Raw genomic sequence first — 16447 nt, forward strand, 5'->3', positions numbered from 1 at the left:
GTCCTGACCCACCCAAATTTTAACCAGGAAACTTAAAAAGACAGTGGATTTGGCAAAGGGTTCAACTAGCAGGGAGATGTTCTGGCCATGGTATGGATTGATGCCTAGGGCAGACACTATCAAAGACATCCTATTCCTCCTCCCCAAAATGTGGCTAGAGATGAGGGAAATCCAAGGATATCAAAGAAATTTAGAGGACCAGCCTCAAGAGGAAGTTAGGGTATATGGTGTTCGTTGGGGGTCTCCCATGTGTTCAACCAAACATGGGAATCCCCAGATTCTTGAATGCTGGGTCAGGGTGGGTCCACAAGGTCTCAGATGTCTTCGGCTCTGCACAGGGCCAGGAGGGCCGAGTGACAATCCCCTCTCACTGTACCCTGCAGGTGAGGGACTCAGGGTCAGACAAACTCATTACCACCATCATTCTCTAAGCATTGTAACCCTCCCTACCTTGTGCCAAAAAAATAGCTCATTGTCTAGACAGGACTCAACAAAAGGAAAGGTGGGGGGAAGGGAGCTGGGACACTAGGGCTCCAGGTTAAGAAATAGCCAACTTCAGTTGAGGAGGCAGAGGGAGGTGGCTCTCTGAGTTCGAGGCCAGCCTGGTCTATAGGATGAGTTCTAGGACAGCCAGGGCTACACAGAGAAACCATGTCTTGAAGAGGAGAGAGCTAAGTTTTCACCTGGAGAGAAGAATATAGAGACTTCCCAAATTTCTTCTTGAACTCAGCCCGAATGCTCAGAAGATCGATCTCGCTCCGGGAGACAAGGACTCGGGTCAGCACCTGGAAATCAGGCTCAGTTTCCTGGAAAAGAGACAGATAGGGGAGCCTGCGGCAGGCGATTATGGGTGCTCTCATTAAGGGCAGGGGGTGAATGGCCTGGGTGGGGAGGGAGTGGAGGCAAGGTAGTACTGGGGGATCAGATCCAGGGCCTTGAACATGCTACTTACCACTAAGCTACATCCTCAGGCTTCTCCGGCTTTTTTTTTTTTTTTTTTTTTGAGATAGGAATTCAGTGTGTGTCTTGGACTGGCCTCAAATTCACACAGAGTGCTGGGACTTAGGTATTAGCCGCCCTGCTCAGCCAAGATATATTTCTATGTTTTTTTTTTTATTTAACTTTATTTTATGTGCATTGGTGTGAAGGTGTCAGATCCCCTGCAACGGGATCTTCAGACAGTTGTGAGCTGCCATGTGGGTGCTGGGAATTGAACCCGGGTCCTCTGGAAGAGCAGTCAGTGCTCTTAACCACTGAGCCATATCTCCAGCCCCCTATTTCTATGTTTTTGTATGTGTGTCTGTGTGAGTGTATGAGACATGTGTGCAGATGCCTGCGGAGGTAGAAGAGGGTCTTATATCCCCTGGAGCTGATGGGAACTGCTGGATGTGGGTGCCAGGAATCAAGTTTGGGTCCTCCGGAAGAGCAAGAAACTCTTAACCACTGAGCCATCTCTCCAGATCCATGTTTTTGAGACAGTGTCTTGTGTACCTTAGACTGACCATGGACTCACGGAGATCCATCCGCTTACCTCTGCCTCTACACTGTTTGGATTTAAGGTGTGGGCCACCACGCCTGACAAGCCTTGAACTCGTGATCCTCTTGTTTTTTCTTTTCAGGTTCTGGGATTACAAGTGTATGCCCTTTTGACTAGTCTGATTCCTAAAATAATACCTTTTTATATCCAAGAATTCTGGTTTCCGAATCTCAATACACTAAGATGTGTGTTTCCTTTTATGTGTGTTCCTCATGGGCTCAGCAAGTCAGTGCTCCACCATGAGCCACTTGTAGCCCACAGATTTGTTGTTTTCATATCAGGAACTGAGACAGATAACCACAGGTCTTCAAAGGGATCCTGGTGTTGACTCATTATAATGAGCCGGCCTTCTCAGTTAGGTATATAATGATCTGTTGTCAAGATGGAAATCTCTGAATGACTGAGCAAGGGCGTATATAGACTGTCATATGAACAGTCATCAGTGCAGCATGATGCTGAGGCTTCTCTGTCCGCCGAAATGTGGTAACTCCAACCTTTCATATATTATACTTCCTTTTTTATTTTTATTGTTTTTCAAGACAGGGTTTCTTTGTGTCGTACTGGCCATTCTGGCACTTGATCTACAGGCCAGGCTGGCCTCAAACTCAGAGATCTGCCAGCCTCTGCCTCCCCAGTGGATTAAAGGCATGTGCCACCACTGCCCAGATATTTTTGTATATATTCTCAGAGACCTAGTTCATCTAGCAAAATTATTAGATTCTGTCAAATTCAAGTCAAAGTGACCACTTCTTAGATAAATAATACAGCAGACGCAATGTAGCCCAGGCTGTTCTGGAACTCTCTATATAGATGCAGTTGCCTCCTCTGTGCTGGGATTAAAGGCGTCACCACCATGCCTGCTCACCAGCGTCCACTAGAGCGCTGCAGAGATGGCAGGTGGAGCCTTGAGCAAATTCAGCACGCATTCTACCACCAAGCTTTCCCTCAAACTTGAGGATAAATAGGAATAAAATCCAGACAAGGTGGTTGGGCATGGTGGGGCAATCCCAGCCACCATGGGGGAGGCAGAGGCAGGCGGATCTCTCAGTTAGGAGCCAGCCTGGTCTACATAATTTCAGGACAGCCAGGGCTACACAGAGAAACCTTGTCCGGAAAAACCAAATAAATGAATCTAGCCAACTGGAGAGAAAGGAGGCCCGGAGTGCTCGGGACATTTGCTCTTTGTTCTTCATAATCTTCATCTACTTGAACAAGGACAATGAGTAGTTGTGAATTGAAACATGAGTAAAGCGTCAGAGACAGCTCCAAAGTCCCGGATGCCCTGGCTGACCTGGGATTTACAGTGCTCCTGCTTCTGCCTCCTGAGCCCTGAGATTTAGGGTTTTCACCACCATGCCCGGCAGTTATTCTTTATAGAGAGCAATGGTTCTCAACCTGTGGGTTGTGACCCCTGTGGAGGTCTGAGGACCCTTTCACAGGGTGTCGATTATCAGATATCCTGCATATCAGATATTTACATTATGATTCATAAAAGTAGCAAAATTACACTTGTGAAGTAACAATGAAATAATTTTATGGTTGGGGTCAGGACAGCATGAGGGTTGCAACATTAGGGAAGGTGAGAACCACTGGGACAGTTAACACCTTCCCCTCTGACAACAAAACAGGCTCATCTGGTTTTGGTACATAGACATTAAGATAGACTTAAACTTTAGTGCCTTGTGGGTAACTCATGTAGTGCTAACCAGAACTCACTCCCCTGCCCGCGACAAGGCAGTCTGTAAACTCAGGGAACACAGTAGCTAGGGGGTTCCACAGAGGTTCCACCGGGCTCGGGTCTGAAGGGCAGGACAGGAAGCAGTGTGCCTCTTACCTGAAGGGCTTGGTGAAGTTTGTCAGCGAAGTACAGCGCTGTGTTTCTCATTATGGAAGCTAGGAGCAAAGGTGAAAGGGTGGAGAGCCACGTCTAGGGCCGCAGCTTCCCATCCCAGTAAAAATCCCTCATACATCCTGAGTAGATGCTTACCCAGGCTGAGCAGAGCCCGCTGAGCATCTCCGTGGAAACAGCTGCGGACAGCATCCTCCAATTCTTGCCCAGTGCATCTCCGGTACTGATCAAACACTTTGGTATGTGTAGGGAGTGGTTAGAAAGGTAAGTTGGTGTGTGGCGCTGTTACCACAGGAAGGGTGACCCCACCACTGGCTGTCACACTCATCAGTAGAGCAAGCTAGGTGGGGATAAGGAAGCTTGGGTACCTCGGATGAGGTGTTCAGGGCTCCGTTGTGTAAAGATCAGGACCCATTGACTTGCTGTACTGGATCCTCCGGTCTGCTGGAGTGCCTAGGGAAGAGAAGGAACCAGTGAAGAGTGGGGCAGGATCACAGTTTGGAGCCTGGAAAGCCATGGTTTTGATGTACCCAAAGAATCTACTGTGGTGAAGAAAATGGGACAGAGGGTGAAAAAGGAAAAAGGATAGTGCAGAGGCAGGAGGATCTCTGCATTGGAGGTCAGCCTGGTCTACATTAGGCGTTCTAGGAGAGACCCTGACTCAAAGAAAAATAAACAATAATAAAAAGAGGCAGGATTGCTGGGTGGTGGCGGCGGCGTATGCACTTGGGAGGCTGGAACTTAATCCTCTCTGAGTTGTGGAGGCCAGCGTGGTCTACAGAGCAAGTTCCAGGACAGGCTCCAAAGCTACAGAGAAACCCTGTCTCAAAAAACAAAACAAACAAAACAGAAGATTAAAAAAGGGGCTCAGCTCAGCTGCCCTCACAAGAATCTGATCCCCACGATGAGGGCTAAGGCTTGCTTGATCCAGTGCCCACAGGAGGAGAATCGCCAGCAGATGAGATTGGATTCTGTGAACTCGGGAGGCAGAGGCAAAGAAGACAGCAACAGGCTTGGAGCACAGATGGGTACACAGGATCTGGGCCCAGGGACGGGGCCCAGGAGGAGTCTGTACAAACACAAGTCCTTTTGCTCACCTGGACATCTTGTTCTTCCAAGTTGTAGTCAATGACCCCAGAGTAGCTCTCGCGGCCCCCCTAAGTGGAGACACTGTTCTCAGGAGGTTTCATGGAAGGGCAGTTTTGTCCAGACATCCTGCTCACAGGACAGCAGAGCTCCCTGCCCAGTCCCTTCCCTCGCAGGCCAAGCCTTACCTTGCTTAGGGCCAGAAGCAGGTCCTGCAAGATGCCATTGGTCTCAGTTCTGATATCTTCCTCAGCCTCCACCTGGAAATCTGGGGCAGAGGCAGGAGGCTTTGACTCCTGAATTTTCCCAGGGCAGGTAGCTTTAGGACTTGTCAGGTGCCTGGCCAACTGGGCCCTAACAGTTCTCCTCTTTTTTTTCCCCAAAGATTTCATGTTTTTATTTATGTGTAAGGGGACGGTGGGGGGTGGGGTGGGGGGCTGCCCAGGAGGAGCCAGAGCTGCAGAGGGCTGCGAGCCGTCCATGCGGGTGCTGGGAACTGAGCTCAGGTCTCCTTATGCTCCCGGCTGCTGAACTGTCAACTCCAGCCCCCTAGCCACCCATCCATCTCCTCTGCAGAGGGCCTTGCTGACTGATAGTGCCCAGGATGGAAGCCATGGGCGCCATCGCAGCCACTCTGAAAACGTTCATAGGCTGTGAGTACTGGAAGTGGCTTCATCTCCAAACCCTCCCACTGGGAATCCCACCGATCACTAGGCAACCAGAAGTCACTAGAGACAGGGAAGCCCAGATTATGAAGCTGGTTAGGGCCTAGCCCTCACCGGTGTTTAGGAAGTGATGTGTAGGTAGAGTATGCGGCAGAGAGTGAGCGGGAAGACCAACAGTGAAGACTGTGGAAGAGTGTGACTAGCAAGTGCAGAAAACCTGGGCTCAATCTCTAGTACAAAAAGGATGGAAGGAAGGGAGGAAGGAAGAGAAAACAAAAAGTGTCAGCCATGGAGGCCCAAGCCTGCAGGCCCAGCACTTGGGGCTGAGGCATGATCATGAATTCAAAATATTTCATCCACAGGAAACTATGATGTCCCAGAACAGGGGAAAAATGGAAAGAAAGGGTGGAAAAGAAAGATGCAAACAGAACCAAGAGGGGATGCTGGAGGCCGGAGAGGGTTAAAGACACAGACCAGCACTGACTGAGAACCGAGGAGAAAGAGGGACTGTGAGCACGATGGGGCGAGATGAGGGTGGGGAAAGCCCGCAAATTAGTAGGTGAGGCAGGGTCTGATGGGTACGGCAGGACTTCGGGTCACCACCTGTCCCCCAGGCTGCAGCAAGGGGCTGGGAAGGTAACAAGGGGCCTCTGGGACTGTGGGCGCCTAATGTCACCACTGGGAAACTGGCCCTAGGGCTCCAGACTAAGTTAATCATTGTTTTTCTTTCTTTAATGACCACATAGGGCTCTTTCCCCTGGGGAGACTGAGGCACTGGAGTAGTGTGGGGTGCCAGGAGCAGAGACCTTAAGGGAATAGAATTTGATCAGCCAGGGTCCCAGATCTGTAAGCACTGTAGGGGTGGAGTGACTGTCGCAATACCTTCAGCTCTTGGGGACCCCTCTTCAGCTCTTGGGGACCCTGCACACATTCTTACCATGTTTATATACTGCCAGGCACTCCTGCAGTCGGGGTGCTGCTCTGGTGGCCAGAATTTCCAAGGCTACATCTCCAGCAGAACCTGAGGCCTACAAGAGATTGTGAGACCACTTGACCCTGGGACATATCATTAGCCCAGCGAGATGGCAGACAGGGTTGGAGAGCATGTGCCATCCCCTTCTCCATCTGGGTCACAAGAGGGTTGAGTGCTAGGCCCACTCTCTGGAGAGGTCAGTGTTAGTCAGCTGTCCTTCCTTTCTCAGTTGGTGTACTTGTTCCCCAGACAACCCAGCAACTGTCCCCCCGCCCCCCGTACCTTCAAGGCTGTCCTCAATTCCTGGGCATCAGACTGGGCTGCAGGCCGTAGGAGAGCCACCACAATTTTCTCCAGGTCGCCAGACAGTGCTGCCTGCAAGGACTTCAGGAGGTCCTGCATAAATGGGCCCCAGACAGACAGAGGCATGGGTCCAGGAAGGCCCCAGAATCATGGCAATCTGATTTTTATCAGAGGCCTGGCCACCAAGTCCCTGATTAGCCCCGAGGACGGGGCTGGCTATGGCTGGATCTGATCCCACATCCTCCAGGGGTCTCCACCCTGCCCATAGCTCCTGGAAAGGCAGTGGTCCCACCTGTTTGGTACGCTCTTGGAAGGCTCGAGAAATGAGCTGTCTTTGCTCTCTGCTCCGATTGGTCAGGACATCCACAATGGTGCTGTGGTCCACACCTGAACCAAGAGACAAAACCAGGCTGCAGCCAGGGAGTTCACAGTTGTGAGAGAATTAAGAGCAGGGAAGGGAAGACCAGGCCTATGTCGTCCCTGCTTCCATTTGTTCTCAGAGAAGATGCAAAGAAAATGCCAAAAACATTCAGAGGGGCTGGAGAGATGGCCCAGAGGTTATGAACATGGACTGTTGCTGGTAGATGGTGGCGCACACCTTTAATCCCACACTCGGGAGGCAGAGGCAGGCGGATCTCTCTGAGTTTGAGGCCAGCCTGGTCTACAGAGCTAGTTCCAGGGAGCTAGGGCTTTTACATAGAGAAGTCCTGTCTCAAAAAAAAAAAATTAAATTAAATTAAAAAAAAGAGCATGTACTATTTTTTTCAGAGGGCCTGAGTTCAGGGCTCAGCAGATCAGGTGGCTCCTAATCACTTGTAACTCCAGCTACAGGGAATCCAGGATCTTCTGGCCTCCATGACACAGCATTCACATGAGTATGTTGGGGGATATTTCATCACATTGCGAACCCTGAGTTAACATTCTCATTAATTAAATAAAATTAACCTTGGGTCAGGGGGCTGAGTTAGCAACTAGTTGACAGATAGTAATCATAGAGCATCAGAGGGCATCGGGGGATAGAGAGACACAGGAAGTAGTAGGGCAGGGTTTGAGTGGTAAGGCTTCTTTTGGGGGGAGGGTAGAGAGAAAGAACATGCTTTTGGGGATGCACCAACAAAGAGAGAAGGTGAGCTCAGCCTCTCTGAGCTAGTTGGTTTCCACCCCAGACTTTGAATCTCGAGTTTTATTTATAAATAAAATAATAGTGATTTAGTTAAAGCTGCCTTTAGAGGCAATGACAACAGAAGCCTGCCAGGCTTTGGTCCGAGTGGCCAAGCCACTGCCACTGAAGCAGGCTGGTAACTGTGGCGTGGGAACTGTTGGCTGAAACAGCAGGAGGTTAAGTGCAGCCACTGTGCCAGGATTAAAAACATGCGTACAGACACACACGAACACCCTTTTTTGGTTTGTTTGTTTTTTCGAGACAGAGTTTCTCTGTAGCTTTGGAGCCTGTCCTGGAACTCACTCTGTAGACCAGGCTGGTCTCGAACTCACAGAGATCTGCCTGCCTCTGCCTCTCGAGTGCTGGGATTAAAGGTGTGCGCTACCATCTGGCTTCTGACTCAAATCCTAATTCAGGCAAAAGTGGCCTAGTATGGTGGTTTAAAAAAGGAAGGGAAGAAAATAAAACCATAAATGAAATAAAAATTTTTAAAAGGGTTTCTGGGGTGAGGCCCATTATTTTGACTTAAAATCCCGGATCTCCTGTTATAAACTACGTGATCTTGGGCAAGCTTTTCAGTCTCTCTCTGAGTCCAGTTTTCTCGTGTGTGTGAGAATGGAAAGAATGAACCTGACCTCACACGGGGGAGGTGGCAGTGGGGTCTGACACACTGCCACAGAACTGGACACGCTAGAATCGATATCTTATCGCCAGTAACCCCAGAACATCACTAACTCCGCTTTCCTGGCTTCTTAAAAATAGTTTTTTAAAAGGCCAGGTGGTGGTGGCATATGCCTTTTAATCCCAGCACTTGGGACTGCAGAGGAAGGTAGTACTGTGAGTTTGAAGCCAGCCTGGTCTACAGGGAAAGTTCTGGGACAGCCAGGGTTACACAGAAAAACTTGTATCAAAAACAAAACAAAACAAAAAAGATTTTTTTAAAACGTTTATTATTTAATAAGTGTGTGGTGGCGGCACAGAACACCAACTGTTCTTCCAGGAGACCCTAGTTCAATTCCCAAGCACAGTTCCCTCATAGTGACTCCCAGACATCTGAAACTCTAGTTCCAGGGGCTCTGAACCCCTCCTCTGGCCTCTGTGGGCACCAGGCTTGCTTGTGCAGAGACCTACATACAGGCTAAACATATATATATATATACATATAAAAATAAAATAATAAATAATAAATTTGTAAAAGAGAGAGAGAAATGCAGACCTGCAGTGGGGCTCTTGCCTGTAATCCCAGCACCTAGGAAACTGCTACAGGAGGATGACCGCAAGTTTGAAGTCATCCTGAGATAGGGGCGAGACCCTGTTATGTGTGGTATGCACACCCTCAATCCCAACACTTGGGAAGCAGAAGCAGATGGATAGGATTTGGAGGCCAGCCTAGTCTCCATAGCTAGCTGGTGTTACAAATGAGACCCTGTCTCAAAATAAAATAAAAAAAATCAGATCAACAATGAAAGGCAGCCCTTAAACACCAAGGGCAGGAGCTTACCTTGGCCTGTAATGGCCTTCAGCAGCTTCTGAACATCCTTGTCCACACTGAAGCTCAAGAAAGTCCTGAGGGTGCCCAAAGTCCCCCAAGCTGCTGTCTGCAAGAGCATGAGAAGGTAGCATCATGGGGGGGGGGGGAAGCCTGCCCTCCTCCTTCATCTTCTTCATTTATTGTGGGTGCATGCAGAGGACAATCTGAGGCCTCCTAAGGATGTTATCTGCTTCCATGGGGTCCTGGGGACCAAACTCAGGTCATCAAGGCGTTCACCCCACTGAGCTATCTCTACTTTCCTCTTCCCCAACATCTCCTGGCCCCTGAGAGGACACGTTATTTTTGTTTTGTTTTGTTTTTCGAGACAGGGTTTCTCTGTGGTTTTGGAGCCTGTCCTGGAACTAGCTCTGTAGACCAGGCTGGTCTTGAACTCACAGAGATCCGCCTGCCTCTGCCTCCCGAGTGCTGGGATTAAAGGCGTGCGCCACCATCGCCCGGCACTGAGAGGACACGTTAAACTGATTGTTGGGGCTGGATTTTGTGGCTCAGTGGTAGAGCACTGATTGGTCAAGTGTAAGGCAAGAGCAATCACAGCACTGCGGAATACACACATGCATTTCTGAAGTCCCAACAGCCCGTACCTTGTTGGCAAGGCCCAGCGAGCTGAGGATCTCCTGGGTCAGGGATGCTCCGATTGGTCCACTGCTCACAGACATGGTTCAGCTGGCTTCCCTGTGGAAGGAAATGGGAGTTAGCTGAGGGGATCGTCCCACTTGGGCCTGTGGATAGCCTCCCATCTGGGGCCGGGACTCTCCATGCCTTTCCTTTGTTGCAGAAATAAATGAATGAATATCAGAATATCGAACTTCTTTGTGAGCAGGTGTAAGGATGGAAGATCAGGGCAACAGGAAGTGCCTACCTTTCCCCTTCCTTTCTGAAGCCAGTACTGGCTGGGGAGGCTGCTGGAACCAGCGCTTACCAATGGTTTCCCACCCCCAAAGCCCCTGAACCCTCAGTCTGAGATGGTGCCCCCTTCTGAAGGTCAGGTCCCTCCCTTCCCTGGCCTGGATCCTCTGACTGCTGAGGTGAGGTGGCAATAATGATGGGCACAGGGGAGAGGGGGAGACAGCTCCTGGTCAGTTCTCCACAGGTTAGCTCCAACCCCTACCTGTAGAGCTGCTTCCTGCCTGCTGCCCTTCTCCCCAGGTGGGGTCTTTAGGTCAGCAGGTGGAATCTGGGCTGTTGTCTCTGTCCGTGTAGGAACATGGGTACCCGGGCATAGACTAGACACTCTAGGAGCACACCACTCCTCCCTCAACCAGTAAGTTCTCCCTCCCCCAGATAAGGGCTCAGTTCCAGGACTTACCCAGAAGGAGCTGGAAGTGAGGTAGGTGTTGTGGCCTGGTGGCTTGCCTGTGTGGGCACAAGCTCCCGGGTAGCCTGCTGGTGAAGAGGAGGAGTGAGGAGCCCAGACCGAGCAGCCAGTCAGATGACCTCTCTTGCAGACCAGCCCAGCTGTTGTCTCTGACTCGGCCCCTCCCAGACGTGGGAGAGGACCAGGCTGTACAGGGTCTACCAGCAAACACCTCCCTGCCTAGCATCTCTCCTCCCAGGAACTGGCCCTTAACCCACGCAAGTGAACTCCACTCAGCCTCTCAGGCTCAGCGGAGGACACAAGAGGCTTTGTGCCTTGCTTTCCCTACGGGGCCAGGTTGGGACCACAGAAACCTAGCCTCTTGAGTCTTGCTTCTAACCTGGCTCTACCCCTGGCTCCAGCTCCCTGGGGGTAAAGGGAGGGGAGGTTAAGGGGAATGTAGGTCAGGCAGGCTCCAGGCTGATTTCAAGGTTGATAGAGAAAAACCTGTTGGGACACATACCATCAGGGCACCCCAGCCTGCACCCCACAGGGGGTCCCAGCCCAGAATTTCCTGTGATTATGCCTTCGGAAAGCCAGCCAGCACGGGTGGGGAGGCAAGGGAATTGTTTATATCTGTGAGTAAGGAAGGGCGCACAGGTAATCAGATGAAGGCAGATGCAGAGTCAAGAGAGAAAAACGCAGAGGGTGTTTGTTCCCTGCAGACCGGCACCGTGGGAGAACCGCGCTCCCAAAGGCAGCCAGCAGATGGAGGAGGATCCCAGGGCCCGGATTTCAGTTTCCTCCTGTTGCCTTTTAGCTGCCAGTGTTCCCTGGCTGTTTAGGCTTCAGGGTGATGCAATCCCAAGGTGCTACCTGAGGTAGCACACAGCGGCAGGCGCTCAGTCCCTCGGAGCCTCGGGGACCCTAAGCGGTTAAACCTCGGGGCTGACCCCTTAAGGCTTGGGGAGCCGTCTTTTTCTTGCCTTCAGTCCTGGGGCAGGAATGGTCTTCCTTGATCTCCCAGAACCCCGGAAAGAGAGGGCCACAACATAGTCTCTGCTATTCCACACAGAGAATAAACTTGGGGACTCCGGTAACGAAGTTCCATTATGGCGGTCATATGCTGGCTTTGGTCCTCACTCAAGAGGAGAACATACTCCAATTTTAGAATCAGAGTCAATCTCTTTTTCGTTTGTTTGCTTTTTTTAAAGATTTATTTATTTATTATGTATAGTGGTCTGCCTGCGTGTATGACTGCACACCAGAAGAGGGCGCCAGATCTCATTCGTTATAGATGGTTGTGAGCCACTGTGTGGTTACTGGGAGTTGAACACAGGACCTCTTAACCTCTGAGCCATCTCTCCAGCCGGCACAGTCAATCTTTAAGCTTTATTTTATTTGCTTATTATTTATTTTGTTTTTTGAGAGAGGGTCTCTCTACATAGTCTGGGCTGTCCTGGAACGTGTGTCACCAGCCCAGCAGCCCAGCAATCTCCAATTTTTAATTAATTAATTAAGTAATTGGTTTTTTTTTTTTTGAGACAGGGTTTCTCTGTGTAGCCCTGGTTGTCCTGGAACTCAACTTGTAGACTAAGCTGGTCTTAAATTCACAGAGCTCCACCTGCCTCTGCTTCCTGAGTGCTGGGATTAAAAGCATGGGGGGGTGGTGTATAGCCCAGGCTGGCCTTGAGCTCACAATTCTCCTGCCTCAGCTTCAAGTGCTGAGATTTCCAGGTGTGAGCCATCACCCCCAGTCTGCCACTTTTTATAATCTGCGCTAGACACGTCATCATCTTTAAATGGGAAGGACGGGAGAAACTGTAGGGCAGAGGAGAAGTTGTTGTGTCTGAGAATAGGTTCCTTTGGGAGGAATAAATGAGGCAATCTGTGTAAGCATAAAATCGCCTTGCAGCCTGGCGGTGGTGGCGCACACCTTTAATCCCTGCACTCGGGAGGCAGAGGCAGGCGGATCTCTGTGAGTTCGAGGCCAGCCTGGTCTAGAAGAGCTAGTTCCAGGACAGGAACCAAAAAGCTACGGAGAAACCCTGTCTCGAAAATAAAAAAAAAAAAATCACCTTGCAAATTAGGGGTGTTAGATTAAATAAATAAAAATACACCACTTCCACATAAGTTAGTTCAGATAAACAATGAATGATTTGCTGGTAAAAGTATGACCCAAATATTTAATGTGATTATTTCTACTGACAAGTTATTTATTGTTTATCTGAAATTCTACTAATTCTAATGGGGTAGCCTGTGCTCTGCCTAACACCCCCCCCCATAGGGCTTAATCTTTACACTGTGGCTAAGTTGAAAGCTGCAGGTCTAGACCCCCCAGAGACAGAATTCTGACTTCGCGGACGATGGTGATGATGCTGGACAGGTGCCTGACAGTCCCGGCTGTTTCCTTATTCTTGGAACGAAGCCTGGGGGCAGGCTGTAGAGCTGGCTCAGCAGATAAGAGCACTGGCTGCTCTTGAAGAGGATTAGGGTTCAATACCCAGCACCCACAGGGCAGTTTAGGATTGTCTGTTACCCCAGTTCTGGGGGACCCCATGCCCCCTTCTTGCCTCTTTGGGCTTTGCGAGTACATGGTGCACAGCTATATACGTAGTTGAAACACTCACACATATAAAATTAAAAAAAGTGTTTTTGTTTTTTTAAAGACAGGGTCTTTCTATGTAGTCCTGGCTTTCCTGGAACTTGCTATGTAGACCAGGCTGGCCTCAAACTCACAGAGATCCTCCTGTCTCTGCCTCCCACGTGCTGAGATTAAAGGTGTGCGCCACCGCCACTTGACTAAAATAACTCTTTAAAAACAAAACCAGGCTGAATAAGAAGCCGAGTCCCTGGTTCCAACCCCAGCACTGAAAAACACAAAACCTCTCTCATATACACAGAAGGAGAAACAAGAGACTGGAGAGAGCCGGCTTAGCAGTTAAGAAGACTTGCTTCTCTTGCAGAGGACCTGGGTTCGGTCCCTAGCACCCAGCGCCAGGAGATTCGATGCCTTCTTCTGGCCTCTCCAGGCACCAAGCACGCTTGGTGTGCTCACAGACATGCAGGTGGAACACTCATACACAAAAATAAATCTTTAAAAAGAGTTTTTATGTTATAGATTGCTGGGAGAATTAGATAAGATATATGGAGATGGAGGTGCAGGTCAGCGGCAGAGCCATTGCCTCTCAAGGATGAGGCCCAGGTTCGATCCTAGCAAATACATATAAAATCCTGAGAAAAGTGCTGGTCACGGAGCACTAAGTATGCATGTCAAATGCTAACATATGGCAACAAGAAGTGTTACAATCTTATTTATACTAGTAACAGTTGCTTCTTTCTGTAAAATCCAATCCTGGTAGGCTTAGGTTCTTTCCTGCCATTCCCCAGGAGTGCCACAAGAGGGCACCAGCAACCACTGAGAGTATTCTTAATAAATCACCTGGGGTTACTTGCTGCCCCTTGCTCCACTTGAGCCTATCAATGGGCTCTTATAATCCACTTGTCAGAAGAACCGCTTCTTGAGAACACAGGGATCTGGGCGGACTTGGTGGCAGCTAAGGTAAGGAGCCCCAGCGAGATAACTACTCACGACAGGCAGATGGGGTGACCACACGGCCAGCCTTCTGACTCTTCAGAATTGATTCTGGCTACAAGTCATGGTGAAAGGGAGGGAGGGTGAGGGCGCCTGTTTGCCCTGGCCAACGTTTCCCAAGGGACTCCCGGCCAGAACCTGCGAGGTGAACTCTAAATTCGTAGATGTCACACAGAAACCCAGTCACACATGGCCGAAGCACGGCCTTCCTGCGAGTGTGCAGACTGTGTGTGCTGCATCCACAGCGGTTCTGCTGAAACTTGGGGGGATTTCGCCGCTCTCAGTCTGGCCTGGGACAGACTGACTGCCTTCAACGCCCATGCTCTAAATTTAGGAGTGCACACTTGGAGGACCGCTCAGTGAGGATTCACTCTGCACCTTCATTACAGACTTGAGGAGGGCAGGGACTTCCCACACCCAGGGACTTCCAACCAGAGTCCAGGTATCTCATTGCCTCTGCTTTTTCGACTATTGATGAGGAACAGGTGACTTGGGTGTCCCTTGTGGAACACTAGGGCACAGCAGTGCTGCTGCCCAGTGCCTCAGCTTCCGACTCGTGAGCTTTTCTTCACACTCCCTGCCCCCACTTTGCTTTTCTTTCTTTCTTCTTCTCTTTTAGGACCCCCCATATTTATTGTCTGTCTGTCTGTCTGTCTTGTGTGCACGTGTGGCCTGTGAGCACCACAGCATGCCTGTAGAAGTTAGATGACAACTGTAGGAGTTATTCCATCCTACCATGTGGCTCTTCGGACTTCCACTCAGGTTACGAGGCTTGGCAGCTCTTGCCTTTAACCACGAGGCCCTCACACCAGTCCCCATGTACCAGCCCTGTTTGACTCCATACTCAACTCAGGTGGGCTTCCGTGAGCTTGTGTGTGTGTGTTATATGATATATATATATTGCATATACATTGCATATATATATATGTATATAAATGTATAAATGTATAAAAATACATATAACACACACAAAATAGGGTTTTAGTGTTATATGTTATATATATATATGCAATGTATAAAAATACAAAAATACATATAACACATACACACACACACACAACAGGGTTTTAGCTCTGGCTGTTTCAGAACTTTCTATGTTATACCGCTGCTGGGATTGACAGTGTGTCACTATTATGGGCAGGATTCTGTGTTCTATAGGCCAGCTGCAGTTAGGGTCCATGTCATCTGTCTTCCCAGAAGCCTGTCAGATACCTAAACTCTGGCCCATGGCCTTTTGACTGCCTTGGGACACCTCAGCAGCCTATTCAGAGGAAGTGAGTCACCGCAAGCAGAGCACACTTGGGGCATTGTGGGCATGGCAATGCCATCTGAGGGCGGGGGACATGCTGGAAAGGCGTGGTGATTCTAATCTCCTGGTCCACCCAGGGGAGGGGTGTGGGGACATCATCCTGGTGCCGCTGGCCGAGGCCAAGTTTCTCTTCTTTCCCCTTCTCTTTGTCTGCCTTCTTATCTCCATTTCTCAGGCTCTCATTATCCGGCTTTTGCCCACAAAGCTCCCCACTGTTTTCCCTTCTTTCCTTCTCTCTTTCTTTCCTTTAAACTCCACTTCACTTATGCAGAGGAACCATTTGGAAAGTCTGGGGGAGCTGAGCGTGATAGTTCACACCTGCAAATCTAGAACTCAGGAGAACTGGCTTTGAGTTTGAAACCAGGCGTGGCTACATAGTGAGCTACTTACTATCTCAAAAAAAAATATCTGGGGGACTGGAGAGTTGGCTCAGGGATTAAGAGGACTTGTTGCTTTTGCAGAGGGCCTGAGTTCAGTTCCCAGTACCCACATGATGGCTCACAACACCAATTTACACACACAATAAAATATAAAACACACTTTTCTAACCTTCAAGGGCACTGTATGCACATGGTACACAGACATGCATGCAGGCAAAACAACATTACGCATAGAATAAAAAAATAATCGGGTGGGGACCAGAGGAAAGCAAGGTATTAAAGAACAAAAACAAAAACCAAACAAACAAAACCGCAAGAAAAGAAATCATAAACTGAAAGAAGAGGGACAGTCCCTCCATCAGTGTGGCTGGGCTGAAGAGAGCTAGCTGAGGCCCAGATAGCAGTCACAAGAACTCTCTTGGAAAACGGTGAGGCTGTGTGGCAGAAGATTCTGGCAAGAGCACTGAAGGGAGGGCAGAGCGTGGGGACCCCGCAGAGCGCAGAGGACAGTCACACTCTTGGGGTGTTTAATCCGTGCTGGGGTTCCCCCGCAGCAAGCAAGTGGACGATTGGATGTCATCTAAGGCCTCTTTACACCCACCCCAAGATCCAGAAGCCGACTCCCAAGGGAGAGTCGTGCGGCCACACCTCTGTCTATGGCAACTGGAAAGTACTGGTGCTTGGCTGTATACACTGTGAAGCAAGCCGCTGCCACAGGCTTGGTGATGACATAAAAATGCTC

The 16447-nt window shown here is 49.7% G+C and overlaps 1 protein-coding gene across 2 annotated transcripts; it reads right to left on the reverse strand.

Moving 5' to 3' along the window:
- Positions 1-240: 240 nt before the first annotated feature.
- On the reverse strand, positions 241-9783 carry LOC121438075 (annexin A9). 2 transcript variants are annotated; one of them, XM_041638295.1, is made up of 12 exons: positions 9709-9783; positions 9077-9173; positions 6706-6800; positions 6393-6506; positions 6075-6165; positions 4661-4740; positions 4484-4543; positions 3755-3839; positions 3525-3620; positions 3372-3430; positions 684-806; positions 241-377 (listed from the first exon to the last, which is right to left on the reverse strand). In XM_041638295.1, the coding sequence occupies exons 1-12, from the start codon at positions 9781-9783 to the stop codon at positions 315-317; spliced, it is 1038 nt and encodes a 345-aa protein (XP_041494229.1). In that variant the 3' UTR covers positions 241-314. The 2 variants fall into 2 exon arrangements, with proteins under 2 accessions (XP_041494229.1, XP_041494230.1); XM_041638296.1 differs by lacking the exon at positions 6393-6506.
- Between the last annotated feature and the right edge of the window lie 6664 nt (positions 9784-16447).

This window comes from Microtus oregoni, unplaced genomic scaffold (assembly GCF_018167655.1).
Source record: "Microtus oregoni isolate MIOR12 unplaced genomic scaffold, Mior012 000054F_ref0000373, whole genome shotgun sequence".
Classification (NCBI taxonomy): Eukaryota; Metazoa; Chordata; class Mammalia; order Rodentia; family Cricetidae; genus Microtus; species Microtus oregoni.